We start from the raw sequence: 14,488 nt of genomic DNA, 5'->3' as shown, positions 1-14,488 counted from the left end.
AAAAATAGTCACGAGAGGATGTTCTTTCTATTCATTATCAATCAATTAGGAATTAGAACAATAAAAAAGAATTTGGAAAAGAAGGGAAGGAAGCGCTAGGCTCAGAAATAAACAAAATGGCATCATTTGATGTTTCGCAGTCAGGTAAGCAGAACATGAATGGACAAAATGTCATCCGCTGTAAAAATCCAAGGTGTCAGCACATACAGAAAATTGTGTCAGGACTTCAACGAAGCTCCATCCGACATAACTTAGGGAGGGGATGCTATATATGATAACCAAACAGATTAGTAGTACATATAGACTCATGAAGCATGATGGGGATAGGGAACGTCTAAGAACAGTTTTTTACCAATGAGGAAGTTGAGGCACAAAAACTTACACTGTCTTGAGAAAACCTATAGGAAAACAATGTCTCTGTTCTCTGGTTCTGTACATGGAAGGCACCCAAAGAAGATAAACTGAGCAAAGCCAAAAACTAAACCAGATGTAGATCGGAAGGAACATTTTTTTAAACAAAGATCAGAAGGAACATGGAAACTAAAGGAGAAGAAATGCACACCTAAGTACCTGAGCTGTCACCTGGTGAGCCTAGCGTGGCGGTAGGGGAGGTTGGCCGGGTCCATCGATCCGCAGCTCCAATTCACTCTGTTGGAGTTTGGGGAGAGATGCTGACAACGGTGCGGCCACGGCCCCGAGCATGTCTGCCCCTCCTGTCCATCTCTGACCGCACCCGAGTCCCGATCTGTGCCCCTTCCCGAGGTCCACCAATGGCAGCTCTCATGTCCAGATGTAAGAGGAGCAGGATGAGGAGGCGGTGCCGACAGCTGCGGCGGATCAGCGGGGGCAAAGGCAGGAAAGGATGGAGGTCGTGCGCGCAGCCGCCGGTAGGGCTGTGCGCTGCATCTGCCGCGGCGCAGGTAGGGAAGAGGAGAAGGCGAGGAGGCAGAAGCGGCGGCGCCGAGGTGCGATTTTATGTCGCGGAGGCGTCACGGCTTCCCCTCCCCTCCGCGAAGGGCGTTGCCGCGTACGGGCACCGCGGCTTCCTCCTCTCCATGAAGGGTGTAGGCGTGGCCGCGTGGGCGTGGGCGATCGGAATGTTTCAACGTCGAACGGCACGGCGACGGCCCGGAAGGTTTTGAAAGTGTTTTTTTATTCGGTGATGATTGGCTTCGAGCGTTAAATCGCAGCGGCGTGCGGCGTGCGAGGAGGGCATGGGGGTGAGAAGCCTGACATCCCACATCTAATCGTGGTCATCGGATTTGGTTTTAATGCAGATGAATTATTGTGTGTATTTTTCTGTGTGTACAATGGTTGAAGGCTCTCAGCGGGAGACTTTTTCTTAGGGGTAACCTAGTACAATTTTGATTGGTTCATTACAGTAGAGATTGGAGCTGGCGCCCATTGAGAAAGAATAATTACATTCGAGAAAATAAGATATATTTTCAAGTACAACAATAAATGAGCAGAAATAGTTGCTGTGCTGTTTGTGCGGACTGTCACCGCGATATATAAGACTGTCATGAGAAAACAGCATCAGGCGGGGATAGCTCAGTTGGGAGAGCGTCAGACTGAAGATCTGAAGGTCGCGTGTTCGATCCACGCTCACCGCACAGTTTGTTTTTTATTTTGAGTTGCTGATTGCATAGACAAACTTCTTTGCTTCCATCCCCTCCCATCAATCACCTCTGGCTCTCTGAACTTTACAGTTTACCCCCATAATAGCAGGTGTCACCTGGCTTGCAACATTTCTCTTATTGCTAGATGCAGTCTCCTGGGCATAATGGAAAAAGAATTTCACGTTTTTTTCAGTGATGAAGGAGGATTAACCGAAGTCCATGTCGGCCTACTGGGCCAGATTATTCCTGTAGAAGGCGGCAGCAACTTCGACCCCTTCGTGGGCTTTCTTCCCCCGCAGCGAACAACTAAAATCCAACCCAAACTGACGAGCAGTTTCGCCGTGATCAGTTGGCCGAAACGAACAAACAGACGCCTGACGCAAATCCCCAATCCAACCAGCCGACGCAAGGGATGCCAAACGCGTCCTTTCGCGGGGTTTTAAACCGTTGCTCGGCAGCCTCATGCACAAACCACCCACCACCGGCAACCGGCGAACCGCACGCGGCGCAGACGCAGAGCAGAATGAAGATGTACTACGTCGTAGTAGACCGCCGGCGTTACGCGGAAGCGGTCCCTCGAGGCCTTCTCGTGGTGCTGCCCCCGGCAGCGGCAGCGGCGGGCATGGCGAATGGCCACGGACACAACAACCGGCACAGGGCGCTCGTGCCCATCCTTGTCCGCCCCGGAGCTGTGGTGGCCTTCTGCTACACGCCGGTGCAGCGCCTGCGGTTGCAAGACTCGCTTCTGCGTGCAGATGTTACTGGCTTTGCTTCATTGTGGGTGTGTTTGTGTCGCTTTCTGATATTGCTCTCTAAGGCCAGAACGAACGAACAGTGTAAGACCACACGCCAATAGTGAACGGGTGTACCGCCTTTTCGATTGCTCGTATTTGACTTATAAGCACTGGCTTATCAGCCAATGAATATTATTTTTCTCTCACATCAAACTAGGTAACAGTATTTTCAGCCATGGCTTATAAGTTAAACCAGCCCAAACGAACAGGACGGTAGGTAGACGTGTAGTGGCTTTCTGAAACAGCAATAAGCCTGTTCGCTTGGTCGTATTTGGCTTATAAGTCACGGCTTATCAGCCAATAAACAGTATTTTTCTCTCACGCCAAACTAGACGACAGTACTTTCAGCCGTGACTTATAAGCCAAACCAGCTCAAACGAACAGGACAAATAATGTATGAGACTCGGCTTGATTAACGAAAAGTAATGTCATACAACTGTGTTAATTCCTTTTTTTCTATTTCAAGGGGTCTTACCCCGGTCCATTTGAATTATTTAGCAGGACCATAAAACGGTCTTTAGTGCAAACATTACAGTTCTCACAAAGTATATCAAAGGAATGGCTAAATTAGAGAATGCTTTTTTTATTCGCTATAGTGCCGTGGCACATATGCGAACGTTGATCGATCGGCTTGCAAGCGGCATCCGACGATCTCCTGAACGCATACTCACACTTACAAAATTACATGCTGATTTACAATAATACGATCCTGCGATTGAGCAACCCTGTCAATTAGAACATGCTTTTAGGATCGTGTTCTAGACGTCATATTTGTTTGACTTATAAATTATATTTTTTCAGTCAACGAATAGTATTTTTCTCTCACAACAAATTAGTTAAACGATACTTTTTCAGTCATAACTTATAAGCTAAGCGAACGGAGCAATTTGGGGGCATCTCCTGCAGCTCGATCGTCCGATCCTGCCGCTGCTCTTACGGTGTAGTAGTAAATCCCCTGGACGAAGGCAGAAAGTCCCACAGCCACCAGCAGGTTCATGCATTCCTGGTCTTGGATGCAAAACTTTGTTTTATTTTCTTTTGCGAGACTGGATGCAAAACTTTTTAATCCCGCCATCTCTGTTTTTTCTTTTTTTTTTTTAGTCACCGCAACGCCATCTCTGTTACTGTTAGCATGCCAACGAAATGAAACAAGAGCTTCCCCGGGGAGAAGCCGTGACACGGAAGAGGAGGGCAAGCAAGCAGGAAGACCGTGGCAGCGTAGAAGATCTACCGCCTTGTTCAATTTACTTCCTCGTGGCTGATCTGGCGCCATGTTAGCCCGAGCCGCTTTCAAACTAAGGCCTTGTTTAGATTGCAAAATTTTGAATCTGGACACTGTATTATGTTTCGTTTGTATTTGATAAACTTTGTCCGATCATGGACTAACTAGGCTCAAAAGATTCGTCTCGTAATTTACAACCAAACTGTGCAATTAGTTTTTTTTTTACCTACATTTAATGCTCCATATATGCATCTAAAAATTGATATGATGGAGAGAGAGTGAAAAAACTTGAATTTTGAGGCAATCTAAACAAGGCCTAACCAGAGAGCAAATCACACGGTTTCAAAAGTTAAGGAGATCACAAACCGTTTTTTTTTGTTGGTAGAGGTATTTCGTACTTAGAAAAAAGTTGGGAGGTCCATTAGACTTTTTTTTCCTATCGGAGGCAGGAATCGCAGCAAACAAACAGTAACATTCGGACGTTAGACGACTAGCCTTTAGAAAAAATAAATCAGAAAACTAAAATAATTAGGGTTACTAAATAACCAACAACTAATTTTTCTGATCACATCGGTCCCGTTCGCTTGTCTTAAAAATGGCTTGTTCGGCTTCTTTTTTCAGCCGGAACAGTATTTTTCTCTCACAACAATTCAGCCGGAACAGTGTTTTTCAGCCAGTTTCAGCCAAGTTTCAGACCAGCGAACAGGGTTATCGTCGTCACGGACTCATGCATGATGTTGCCAATCGTCGTGACCTTGGCGTCGAGGGTGATCTTGGCCTCCTGCACCTCAACTTCTTTGGCTGCCAACCTCTTCTTAATTTTGTCTGTGCTCTCCATAAGCTTCGTCGCCTCCTCTTCTTGCTTGCTCTGCAAAGAAACACGCCACATTCAGTCTTACATTCAGTCTCCAGTGGAATCATCTATAGTGGAGCATGCCCCACATTCATATGTTTGGAATGGTGAGGCAATCATCTCCGGTGTAGACCCTATATTCAGTCTTAAGACGATAGATTTACTAAAAATAGTGTTTTGATCGGTTTCTATATGCATATCCGCAATAAAATAAAAACTTACAATGCATACACTTCTACTAATTTACACATCACAGGTCACAATGTCAATTTAATTGTAGCAAAATCTAATTCCAGTTTCAGAAAAAATCATAAAACATTATTATTTTTATTAGCAAAAGTACCTTCTTGGTGCAGCTCATAATATAAGAAAAATGGTCAGTGATCAAGAGTGAAACAGGGGTCATAACTTTAGTCCAGTATAGTCACCAAGCAGCTAATCCTAAATCACACATTACACATTTCTTTGAACCTGCTGCATTATAGTGCATGTGATGTATATCATGCTGTAAAATCATCACAAATCTGAATTGAGCACCTAAAACCTATTGATTGGACAACAATCGGTACGAGTATATAGATTGTCTGATTCAATTTTCGGCACTACCTGCCTTCAGTAAGGACTAAACTCAAATACAATTTAACACAACTAGTAACAAACACATCAGAACACTGGTCAGTACTCAGTACCTCTCTCGGAAGCTTCTCATCGACTCTGTGGCCATTGGCCGCCTCCAAATCCAGCTTCGCAGTGGCTTCATCTAACAACATCATCCAATAATGTACAATCGTGGCAGTTTACACCGGCTACCTGGAGACTGAAACTACATTCCGTAATGTACTAAAATCTCACATATTATAAGAATACCATATCAAAAATAGCACCGATAATCATAAAATTTTCTCTGAAAGCTTTATGTACGGAGATCTAGATGTATGGGATCATATGAGCGACCTGCTTGTGCAGTAGATCCAGATGTATGGGATCATATGAACTTAGCGTTTTCGTAAAGAAAACGTCTTGTATTGCCTTGTGAGACTTGTCCATCATTTCTTTCAAACGTTCTTCGGAGGTATGATAATTATGACATAACGAGCAATAATATCCACGCCTTTCTCAGTTTATTTGACTGAATTCAAGAAAGAAAAAAAACATAACTATGTGCCATATGCTGAATGAATAAATAGATTCATAAGGAACAATTACTTAAGTGAGAAGGGCCTTCATTTGTGAAGCTCCTAAATTTAGCTGGCACGTGAATCAAAAGTATGACATGCATTGAGTAAGCAGTTTTGTGATCAATTGAAAATACAAGTAGCAGCTCACAGCACTAAAGGAGTCATAGTTCAAAAATCCATAATGAAACAAAAGAAAGGCGAAATAAGCAAACTGGCCAATACAACAACTGATCCATTGGTCCAGGAGACCAGGACACCAGGTCCTTGAATAATTCTGGTGATCTCGAACGAAGCATTAAGAAGAGACGCCACCCAAACTATAGCCAGGAGAATTAGTCGATGATTGAGGCTCCTGCTCAGTAGTTACACCTAAGAACAGTTCATTATATGCTTTGCTGTAATTATAAGCATGTTGGAAAGAGTTATAGTACCCTATGAAATTATGAACGAACAGACGAACTAAACAGTTACGGATTATATATCGCTATATTAGTAGCTGTAATTAGTAACACATCGATAGAAATTATGAGGATGACATATGACAAGACAAAATTACCAGCAATTTTGGTATTATTAAACTCAGCGGAAGGTGCATAGCGACATTCCTACATCAGGCAGTAGATTTACCAAACTCTCCGATGGCTTCTGCTGGATTCGCAAGTTCAGGTGCAGAAACAGAAACAAGTTAGTTCCTCCCTAACCCTCCATCTGTACAGAGCAAACCAACAAACCAAGACCAACTGCAGGGCGGATCCGATAACTTTTGAAGAAAAAACGAATACATGTACACGCTTGTAATTAGATCAGATCCGAGTACACCAAATAGCTTAAGTTAGGGTTTGGATCCTCGGCATCGCACAAATGGGAGAGCAGAGAAGGGGTGGGAATACCCATTGGGTGCTCATCACCGGCATACCTGTTGCGACACGCCGCCACACGCCTCAACCTCCTTCGTCCGCTCGCGTGTTCGATGCGGGAGGTGCCGACAGCGGCACATCCGGCGTGAGCGGTGGGGAACCGTCGGGGAAGGAGCGCCCCCAGCCGCGGGTCCCCCGCTCCGCCTGCTCCTCCTCCACCCTGGTGCAGCAACAACGCCGGTGGCCGCCGATTTGAGGGTGCGGCTGGGCCCATTAGGGGTTGGGGATCTCCACGGAAAAGACGCGCTCCATGCCGCCGCCGCTGCCCCGCGGCCAGCGCCCGACGGCCTGGCGACCGGCGATCGGCGTGGGGAGAGGAGTGCGCGTGGGGAGGATCGCGCCTGGGTAGCCGACGGCGTCCGGCGTTTGCTTTTTTTTAATTCCGTGTTTCCAGACTTCGAACCGTGCTCGCGTGATGAGGCGGAGGGCGGCTGCGTTTGAAGCCTGTCATCAAACTTCTTCGGTCAGCCATCGGATTTGGTTTGGATGTTATATTAGCCTTTAATTTAAATGAAATGAATTTATGTTTATATTTTCCTAAATGTACAGTGGTTGGAGGCTATTGGACGGATGTTTTTCTGAGTGAACGTATAATTTAGATTGGTCCAGGAGAGATAATAACCTGAGTGTTAAGCTTTTTGGCTGGGCCGGGCCGGCAACCACCCAGCCGAGCCGGCGGCCTTCTTTCAACACGAACAAATAGTGGTGAACCGGCGGACAGGATGGAGCGCCGGCCGGAACAGGGCGGTGCCGCTCAGCGCCTCAGCCCGGAATGCCCAATTTGCAGGCAGTGCCGCCGCCTGTTCACTTCACTTCACCGCCGGTTGCAAACCAAGCTGTAATCCCAGGCACCTCCTGTCCATTTCGAGAGAATTCCTTATTTGACACTGGAAAAATGAGTCGTTTCTTTCTTAGCTCTGAAATTTTCTTCGTTCCCTATTTGACACTCACTTCAACTTTCATCCCTAATTTGACACTACCGTCAAATCCGTTAGCTAACGGTGTTAACTGGCTGTTAAAAAGACGTTTTTGCCCCTAGAAAAAAAAACGGCGAAGCAAATTTGAGAGGAAAAAAAACCTGCGCCCGCCTCTGATGCATGCGCCCAGCTGAAAAAAAAGGTGCAGGTTTTTTTCCTCTCAAATTTGCTTCGCCGCTTTTTTTCTAGGGGCAAAAACGTCTTTTTAACAGTCAGTTAACATCGTTAGCTAACGGATTTGACGGTAGTGTCAAATTAGGGATAAAAGTTAAAGTGAGTGTCAAATAGGGAACGAAGAAAATTTCAGGACCAAGAAAAAAACGATTCATTTTCCTAATGTCAAATAAGAAATTATCTCGTCCATTTTTAGCACAACCTTCTCAACCAGGCAAGGCAATGTGCTTGCTGCGTCGCCATAATACTCCTAGTGTTACTTCTGTAGCGAGGTGGCTGCACCATGATGCTGCCGCCTCTTCCTGAACGAGTCCCTCAAAATCAGGGGGGCGCCGGCATCGTCCACGGCTTTCTGCATGCGGCCTTTAGTTTTTTTTTCCTAAAGTTTATCGGACAGGAGTATTAAATGTAGATTAAAAATAACTAATTGTACTAATTTGCGAAACAAATATTTTAAACCTAATTACTTCATGATTTGACAATGTTTGCTACGGTAACACTGTGCTAATGACTAATTAATTAGACTTAATAAATTTATCTCACGGATTACTGATTGATTTTGTAATTTATTTTTATATTAGTATACGAATACCCCATACAACATCATATATGATATCCAATATAACACCTAAAACTTTATATCCTAAATTTAAACCAGACCCGATAATGGAAGCCTCCAGCTCTCCAAGGACCTAGCGGCCAGGCACACAGAATAATAGAATAGCGACCATGTGGTCTAATCCAACGCGTCGCTTGGGCACCCCCCGTGCACGGCTGCAGTGGCTTGTGGTCAGTTGGTCACAGCTAGCAGCTCTTTTGCCAACATCTTTTTTTTTTTTTTTGTCATGTTCACTTCCCTTATAATTCATATTTTTTAGTTTACTTTTTTAGCCAGAAGTGTATTTTTCTCTTAAAAAATCGTGTGGAACAATATTTTGTCTTGTTTTTTACGGAAACCAACGGGGCTTTTGAGTTTTGGTCAACTTAGGGTCTATTTGGTTCGCCTAGTAGCTACTAAATTTAGTAGCCTTTAGTTATTTTAGTAACTTTTTAACTAAACGCTATGACTAAAAACTATTAAAAAGGTTTTAGTCCTCTCTAACAACTCTAAAGTTACTAAAAATAATTAAACCGTTTAATAGCTACTATAATAGCTCAAACCAAACACACCCATAGCAATCAGCACGTCTGAACAGACGTAAAGGAAGGCCGGCCGTTCCCGTCCGCCGCTCCGCCCACTGGCTGGCTGCTGGACAAATGGAACCGCGTTGGGAATGCCAGTGTACCACTGTGTACGTCCAAAGCGCTAAGGGTAGTCCCAATGCTAGAAACTACGTATAATTTCTATACCTATTAATTTTCATAGACATTATGTATAGAAACCATGGTTCCAATGGATAGTTTCTATAGAATAATTTTTTATCCAATCACATACACTCTCTCTCCATTCGCTACCAATCACATCCTTTCGTGTCTTGGTTCTCGTGTAGACATGGTTTCTAACTTAGACCCGGTTTCTATGATTTTTGTTCTCTCTCTTCAATAACTACCTTGCCACATCAGCAAAATGCTTAGGTGGCAGTACAATTAATGTCCATAAAAACTATAGTGATTTCTGCATTGAGAGTGCCCTAGAGATGTTTTGAGCGTTTCAGTTGGCTGGTATAGTCGATAGTCGTCCTGCGGTGTAGCATTTCAGTTAGTAGCTGGTAGTAGTGCTGTCTCCAGTAATAAATTTTGCACAAACAAACCAAATCCTCCAGCTGCGTTCCGATACACAGAGCCCAGAACACGCGTAGGATCGACTAGTGATTGTACTCGAATCAAACATCCAGGACGACTGGACGATCGAGCTATAGAATAAATATTCGTGCGAACGTACAACCGAGTAACCCTAGTCTGTGTCCCTCCATCTAAAAAAAAAGTACATGCCGCTTTTAAAAATCTTTAATTTCAAATTCGATTAATAATAATTTAATACTATTTATTTGGTACTATCTTTTTTTTAGATTTTCAACATTTTAAATTTATTGATTTCTTAAAAACAACTAGATGTGCTCTCCTTTAGGTACTATAGGGACAGAGGGAGTACATAAATGCATGGAACATAGTCAACTGCCGACATAACAAAATTCGAATTTTGAACTACAAACATCTGGCCGTTGGTGCAAACATTCCGGTCGATCACTTATTACTGCATCAGCATCTTCAGGTGATGAGCATGAGCAATGTCACAACGTACAAATCTTCTAGGTGAGGACAGACTGAATAAATACAGAACTATAGCACCAATTCAGTACAACAACAATTCATTCTCCCCCGTTTTTGGAAACCTGACATTTCAATTTGGAAGAACTATAGCCGGTTTATAAGCCATGGTATAATATTTTTCTCTTTTATCAGTCATACAAATCAACATAAGTGGCTTTATGAACAGCCGAATAGAGCCTTGAACACTAAGACATTGTTCGGCTGGGCTTGTTTTTTCCAGCCCGAGCAGTGTTTTTCTCTCACAAAATTTCAGCATAAACAGTGTTTTTAGCCTGAACCGTGTTTTATTTCGTCCCGGCCGAACAACCGGTAAGTACTTCTTCCTCACTTTACCAACTACTCCAACAGAGCAGCAGCACCAAAAAAAAATGGAGCAGTATGCAAATGCAAATACGTATGGCGTATACTGCCTATTGCCTATAGGCTGTCCATGGTGTTTATGTAGCCGCTGAAAGGAACTGAACAAACCTGCTCAAAAGTTGTGCAAGAGAATCCAAACTCCTCCAGGTCAAGGCTAGCGTGAATAAAGACGCTTTGAGATCTACGAATCCAATTTCACTCACAACGTCCTATAGCTAGTCTGTCAATAAATGTATGTCGCATCAAATCATATCGCGTCAACTGTTTGCTTTCTTTCTTCTCCACAGCGTTCTCCGGCAAGTGAACGATGCCCGGACGTGAAGTGAGTGCTTTCTGTAGAACAAAACTCCACTTTCCTAAGAACGATTAAGCAAGTACAACAATAATCGCCTTAAAAGACATTTAGTTTGTTCGCTTATACTAAAATTTAACTCAGGATGATGCTAATGCTAAAATGTTGTGAGAGAAAAATATTTTTTTTCTAACTGAAAAGTAGTTTTGAATAAGTTCAAACGAACGGCCGATTATAAGTTACAGCAAATCACCAAAAGCTGAACAAATTGCTCTTTGTTACCGCGCCAAAATGGAGCCATGGCGCCAGGCCAACTCAACGCACCAAATGGAACCTTGCGCAAGTGCGCGTCACATCCATGTTGGGTGTTCCGGGCCATGGCTGCCTTGGTGCTGTGCAAGAAAGAACACCGGCAGGTGAGTAGTTTCTGTGTCTGCGCCGCGATCAGTCTGCACGAAATGGCAATGCGCGCACGCGAAAGATGTTCGTACGAAATATTCAGTGAGCAAATAATGTTTAGTCGGAGAGAAAGTGAGAATTTAGGTAACGTAGTACTTTTATTTTTATTTGACAAATAATATTTAATCATAGACTAATTAAGCTCAAAATGTTTGACTCGTGATTTTCAATCAAACTGTATAATTAGCTTTTTTTTTTTTGTCTACATTTAATACTCCACGCACTCTTTTGGAACTGAACACGGGAGAAAGCAGAGATGGATTGGGATCGAGGCCATGTTTAGATTGTAAAAAATTGCAACCCGATGAATAGTAGCGTTTTCGTCTTATTTGGTAAATATTGTCCGATTGTGGACCAACTAAGCTCAAAAGATTCATCTCGTAATTTCTAACTAAACTGTGCAATTAGTTATTATTTTTACCTATATTTAATGCTCCATACAAGCGGCTAAAAATTGATGTGATGGAGAGAGTAAAAAAACTTGGAATTTGAAAGTGATCTAAACAAGGCCCGAGAAATAGTGCCATACTCCGTACGCTCACTCCAGGTCACATCACATCAGGTCAGACACCAGAGTCGTGACACCTGTTTCCACACATGAACTCAGGCATTGTTTAAGAGGTTGTTTGATGCTGTTACTAAAATTGAGAAGCTGCGTCGAGAAGATATTATATGGATGTTCGGATGCTAATAAAAAAATAAATTATATAATTTGTCGGTATTTCACGAGATGAATTTTTAAGTCTAATTAATCTATTATTAACACATGTTTACGGTAGCAAAACATTATCAAATCATAGACTAATTAGATTTAAAAGATTCGTCTCCCAAATTAGTCACAAACTATACAATTAGTTTCGTAATTAGTTTATATTTAATACTCCATACACGTGTCTAAACATCCGATGGAACAACGACTAAAATTTAAGAGGGGCAATCAAACACCTCCTAAATTTTTAATCCTTAGGTCCCGTTTGCTTGGAGAAATTCTGAAAAAATCTGGATGAATATAGCGGAATTTGTTAGAGAAAAAAACACTATTTCAGATAGAAAAAAGCGAATTAAGTTGAGTTTAAGGACACACGAACGGGTCTAAATTACATACCACTATAAATTTATTAAATCTAATTAATCTATTATTAGCACATGTGTTATCTTAGTACCGAATTGTCAAATTATAAATTAATTAGGCTTAAAAAGCAGTCTAACCATTTAGTCGTAAATTATATAATTAGTTATTTTTTTACTCTATGTTTACTGATACATTCACGTGTCTAAACATTGTACGGCCAATCCTACTAGATTTTAGGAGAAGGAACTACACGAGGCCTTGACATGAACATGCATGCTGTAGGGAGCAGGCCGAAAGGAGCCGCCGCCGTAAACAGACAGCGTAATTTACATGTACATATAATCGCATTTTTACATATACTAGAGTAGCTGCTTCACGTAATTAAAAGAAGTGCATAGACATACGTGTGCGATGAGCACGTTATCTAGGGACGAGACATGGCTGCAGGCCTGCAGCCTTGCAGCTCGTAGCGTCGGAGGATGTGGCAGCGGCAGCAGCGGCGGCGGCGGCGCCGTGGGAGTGCGACTGCGGCGGTGGGTTGGAGAAGACGGCCTCCCACACGTCGCCGAACGCCGCCACGATGTCGTGGCGGTGGCGCCGGTCGTTGAGCGCCAGGAAGCAGCGGAGCAGGCGCTCCAGGCCGTCGGCGTCGTAGATGCCGCGGCCCACGACCATCTCCGCCATGGACCGCCGGAAGTCGGCGCGCGGGTCGTCGGAGCGCTTCACCACCGCGAAGCCCCCGGCCAGCGCCGCGGCCGCGGCCTCCTCTCCCCTCGCGGCACCGGCGCCGGCGCTGTTCCGGCTCGCGCCCGTCGACGAGGACTCCGTCGTGGTGGTCGACGACGCCGCCGCCACGTGCAGCGCCGACGACGCTTCCCCCACGGCGCCGAACGGCTCGTCTCCGTCGTCGTCGTCGCTGCTGAACCACCCGCTGTCCCCGGACGACCAGCTCGACGGGCCCGCCAGACTCCGGTGGAGGACCCTGCGGCGGCGGCGGCGGCGCGAGTGCCGCACCCGGCGCCGCGCGTCGATCTTGAGGCGGGGCGTGTCGTCGCCGTCGCCGTCGGAGGCGTACGCGTTGGCGGCCTCGATGACGTGCCAGCGGGAGCTCTTCAGCCACCGGTACGCCGGCGTTCCACGCGCCGGAGGGAGGTCGTCGGCGCCGTAGTCGACGGCGCAGCCCCCGGCGCCGCAGGCTGCAGGTGTCTGGGCCCGCCCCCGCCGCCGAGGCGCGCGGCGAGGGCAGCACGCGCCGCCCGATGGGGCCGGGACAACGGGCGGGTGAGCGCTCGGGTCCCTCGGGAGGAGGGTGGTCGTGGGGCTGACCGCGGCGGCTGCCGACGGCGAGCGGCAGGAATAGAAGAGGCGCTTGGCCATGCGTGGATCGGAGGTGGAGTCACGAAGCTCGGTGCGCCGGGGACTGGCCGGTGGCGAACTGGCGATTGGGTTGGCGCGTGGCGGGTTTTATATTAGGAAGCGTGTGAGGGATTGAGGGTCGGGGTTGGAGGACGAGGGAACAGACAACCAGACACGGAGTACTCTGCTCTGGGATAGCTAGCGAGCGTTGTGTGCATCTGTGCATTCTGCGTTTCTGCACAGGGATCTTCAGTGTGCTTGTAGTGCTTAAACGTCAAGAATCAGAGCCATATGGTGTTTTCCTATGACAGACGGAGTAGCACGGCTCTATTTGTGATAACTTGCGTGCGTCAGCACAGGCAACTAGGGTGCTTATTGATGGGCTGTTTGGTTCGTGGTCTGAGAATGTGTCTGGCTCAGGAAACTGATCCGAGCCTGGCTGCTGAGCTGCCTGCTAGGCTACGGGGGTGATTGGTTGCACGCTCAAGACCATCCTCGGCCTCGTTTCCGTACGCTTTCCTCGCATTCTTTTTCTGTTCTATCTTATTCATCTTCACTTCTTCGTCTCACATGTGTCTATCTTCTCGCTTTCCACTTCTCTCGTGATGTAGGACGACACGATGCACCCATGGTACAAAGACACATGTGTCGTACATTCAAAACTCTAATTCATGCATGCAGCCAAACAAGATTTCATCTCGTTCTAAACCAACAACAAAGGCAACCAAACAGGACTAGGTGCATGATTTGAGCATGCATCCCATCATCCTGGACCGGCTCTCCATCCCGACTCTCCATCATTAAAGCAACCAATCACCCTCTACATATACACAACAATCCTCGAGTCAGGGTCACTCAAGCTTGAGCTGAAACTTTTTTTTTTGAGAATTACACAGTACAACATAGACGCTCAAAAACACGTACGCACACTCACCCCTATGAAC

At 45.4% G+C, this 14,488-nt stretch overlaps 1 protein-coding gene, 1 long non-coding RNA gene, 1 other non-coding gene and 1 pseudogene across 6 annotated transcripts; 2 read left to right on the top strand and 2 right to left on the bottom strand.

The window, feature by feature from the left end:
• Positions 1 to 770: 770 nt before the first annotated feature.
• Positions 771 to 2,542, top strand: LOC136537375 (uncharacterized; annotated as a pseudogene).
• On the top strand, positions 1,541 to 1,613 carry TRNAF-GAA (transfer RNA phenylalanine (anticodon GAA)). Its single transcript has one exon. It is a non-coding gene; the product is annotated as a tRNA-Phe (tRNA).
• Positions 2,543 to 4,045: 1,503 nt separating the features above from the next.
• LOC136540459 (uncharacterized) lies at positions 4,046 to 7,029 on the bottom strand. 4 transcript variants are annotated; one of them, XR_010779959.1, is made up of 3 exons: positions 5,443 to 7,029; positions 5,178 to 5,305; positions 4,046 to 4,503 (listed from the first exon to the last, which is right to left on the bottom strand). It is a non-coding gene; the product is annotated as an uncharacterized lncRNA (long non-coding RNA). The 4 variants fall into 4 exon arrangements; XR_010779961.1 differs by having other exon boundaries at positions 5,178 to 5,298; XR_010779958.1 differs by having other exon boundaries at positions 5,178 to 5,617; positions 5,695 to 7,029.
• A 5,366-nt stretch (positions 7,030 to 12,395) lies between these two features.
• Positions 12,396 to 13,605, bottom strand: LOC136540458 (transcription repressor OFP7-like). Its single transcript, XM_066532467.1, has one exon. It carries the CDS (start codon positions 13,563 to 13,565, stop codon positions 12,609 to 12,611), a length of 957 nt encoding a protein of 318 aa, XP_066388564.1. The 5' UTR covers positions 13,566 to 13,605; the 3' UTR covers positions 12,396 to 12,608.
• Positions 13,606 to 14,488: the final 883 nt, after the last annotated feature.

This window comes from Miscanthus floridulus, chromosome 2 (genome assembly GCF_019320115.1).
Source record: "Miscanthus floridulus cultivar M001 chromosome 2, ASM1932011v1, whole genome shotgun sequence".
Lineage (NCBI taxonomy): Eukaryota > Viridiplantae > Streptophyta > Magnoliopsida > Poales > Poaceae > Miscanthus > Miscanthus floridulus.
Note: the sequence above shows the minus strand (reverse complement) of the source record. Positions and strands in the feature narration are given on the sequence as shown.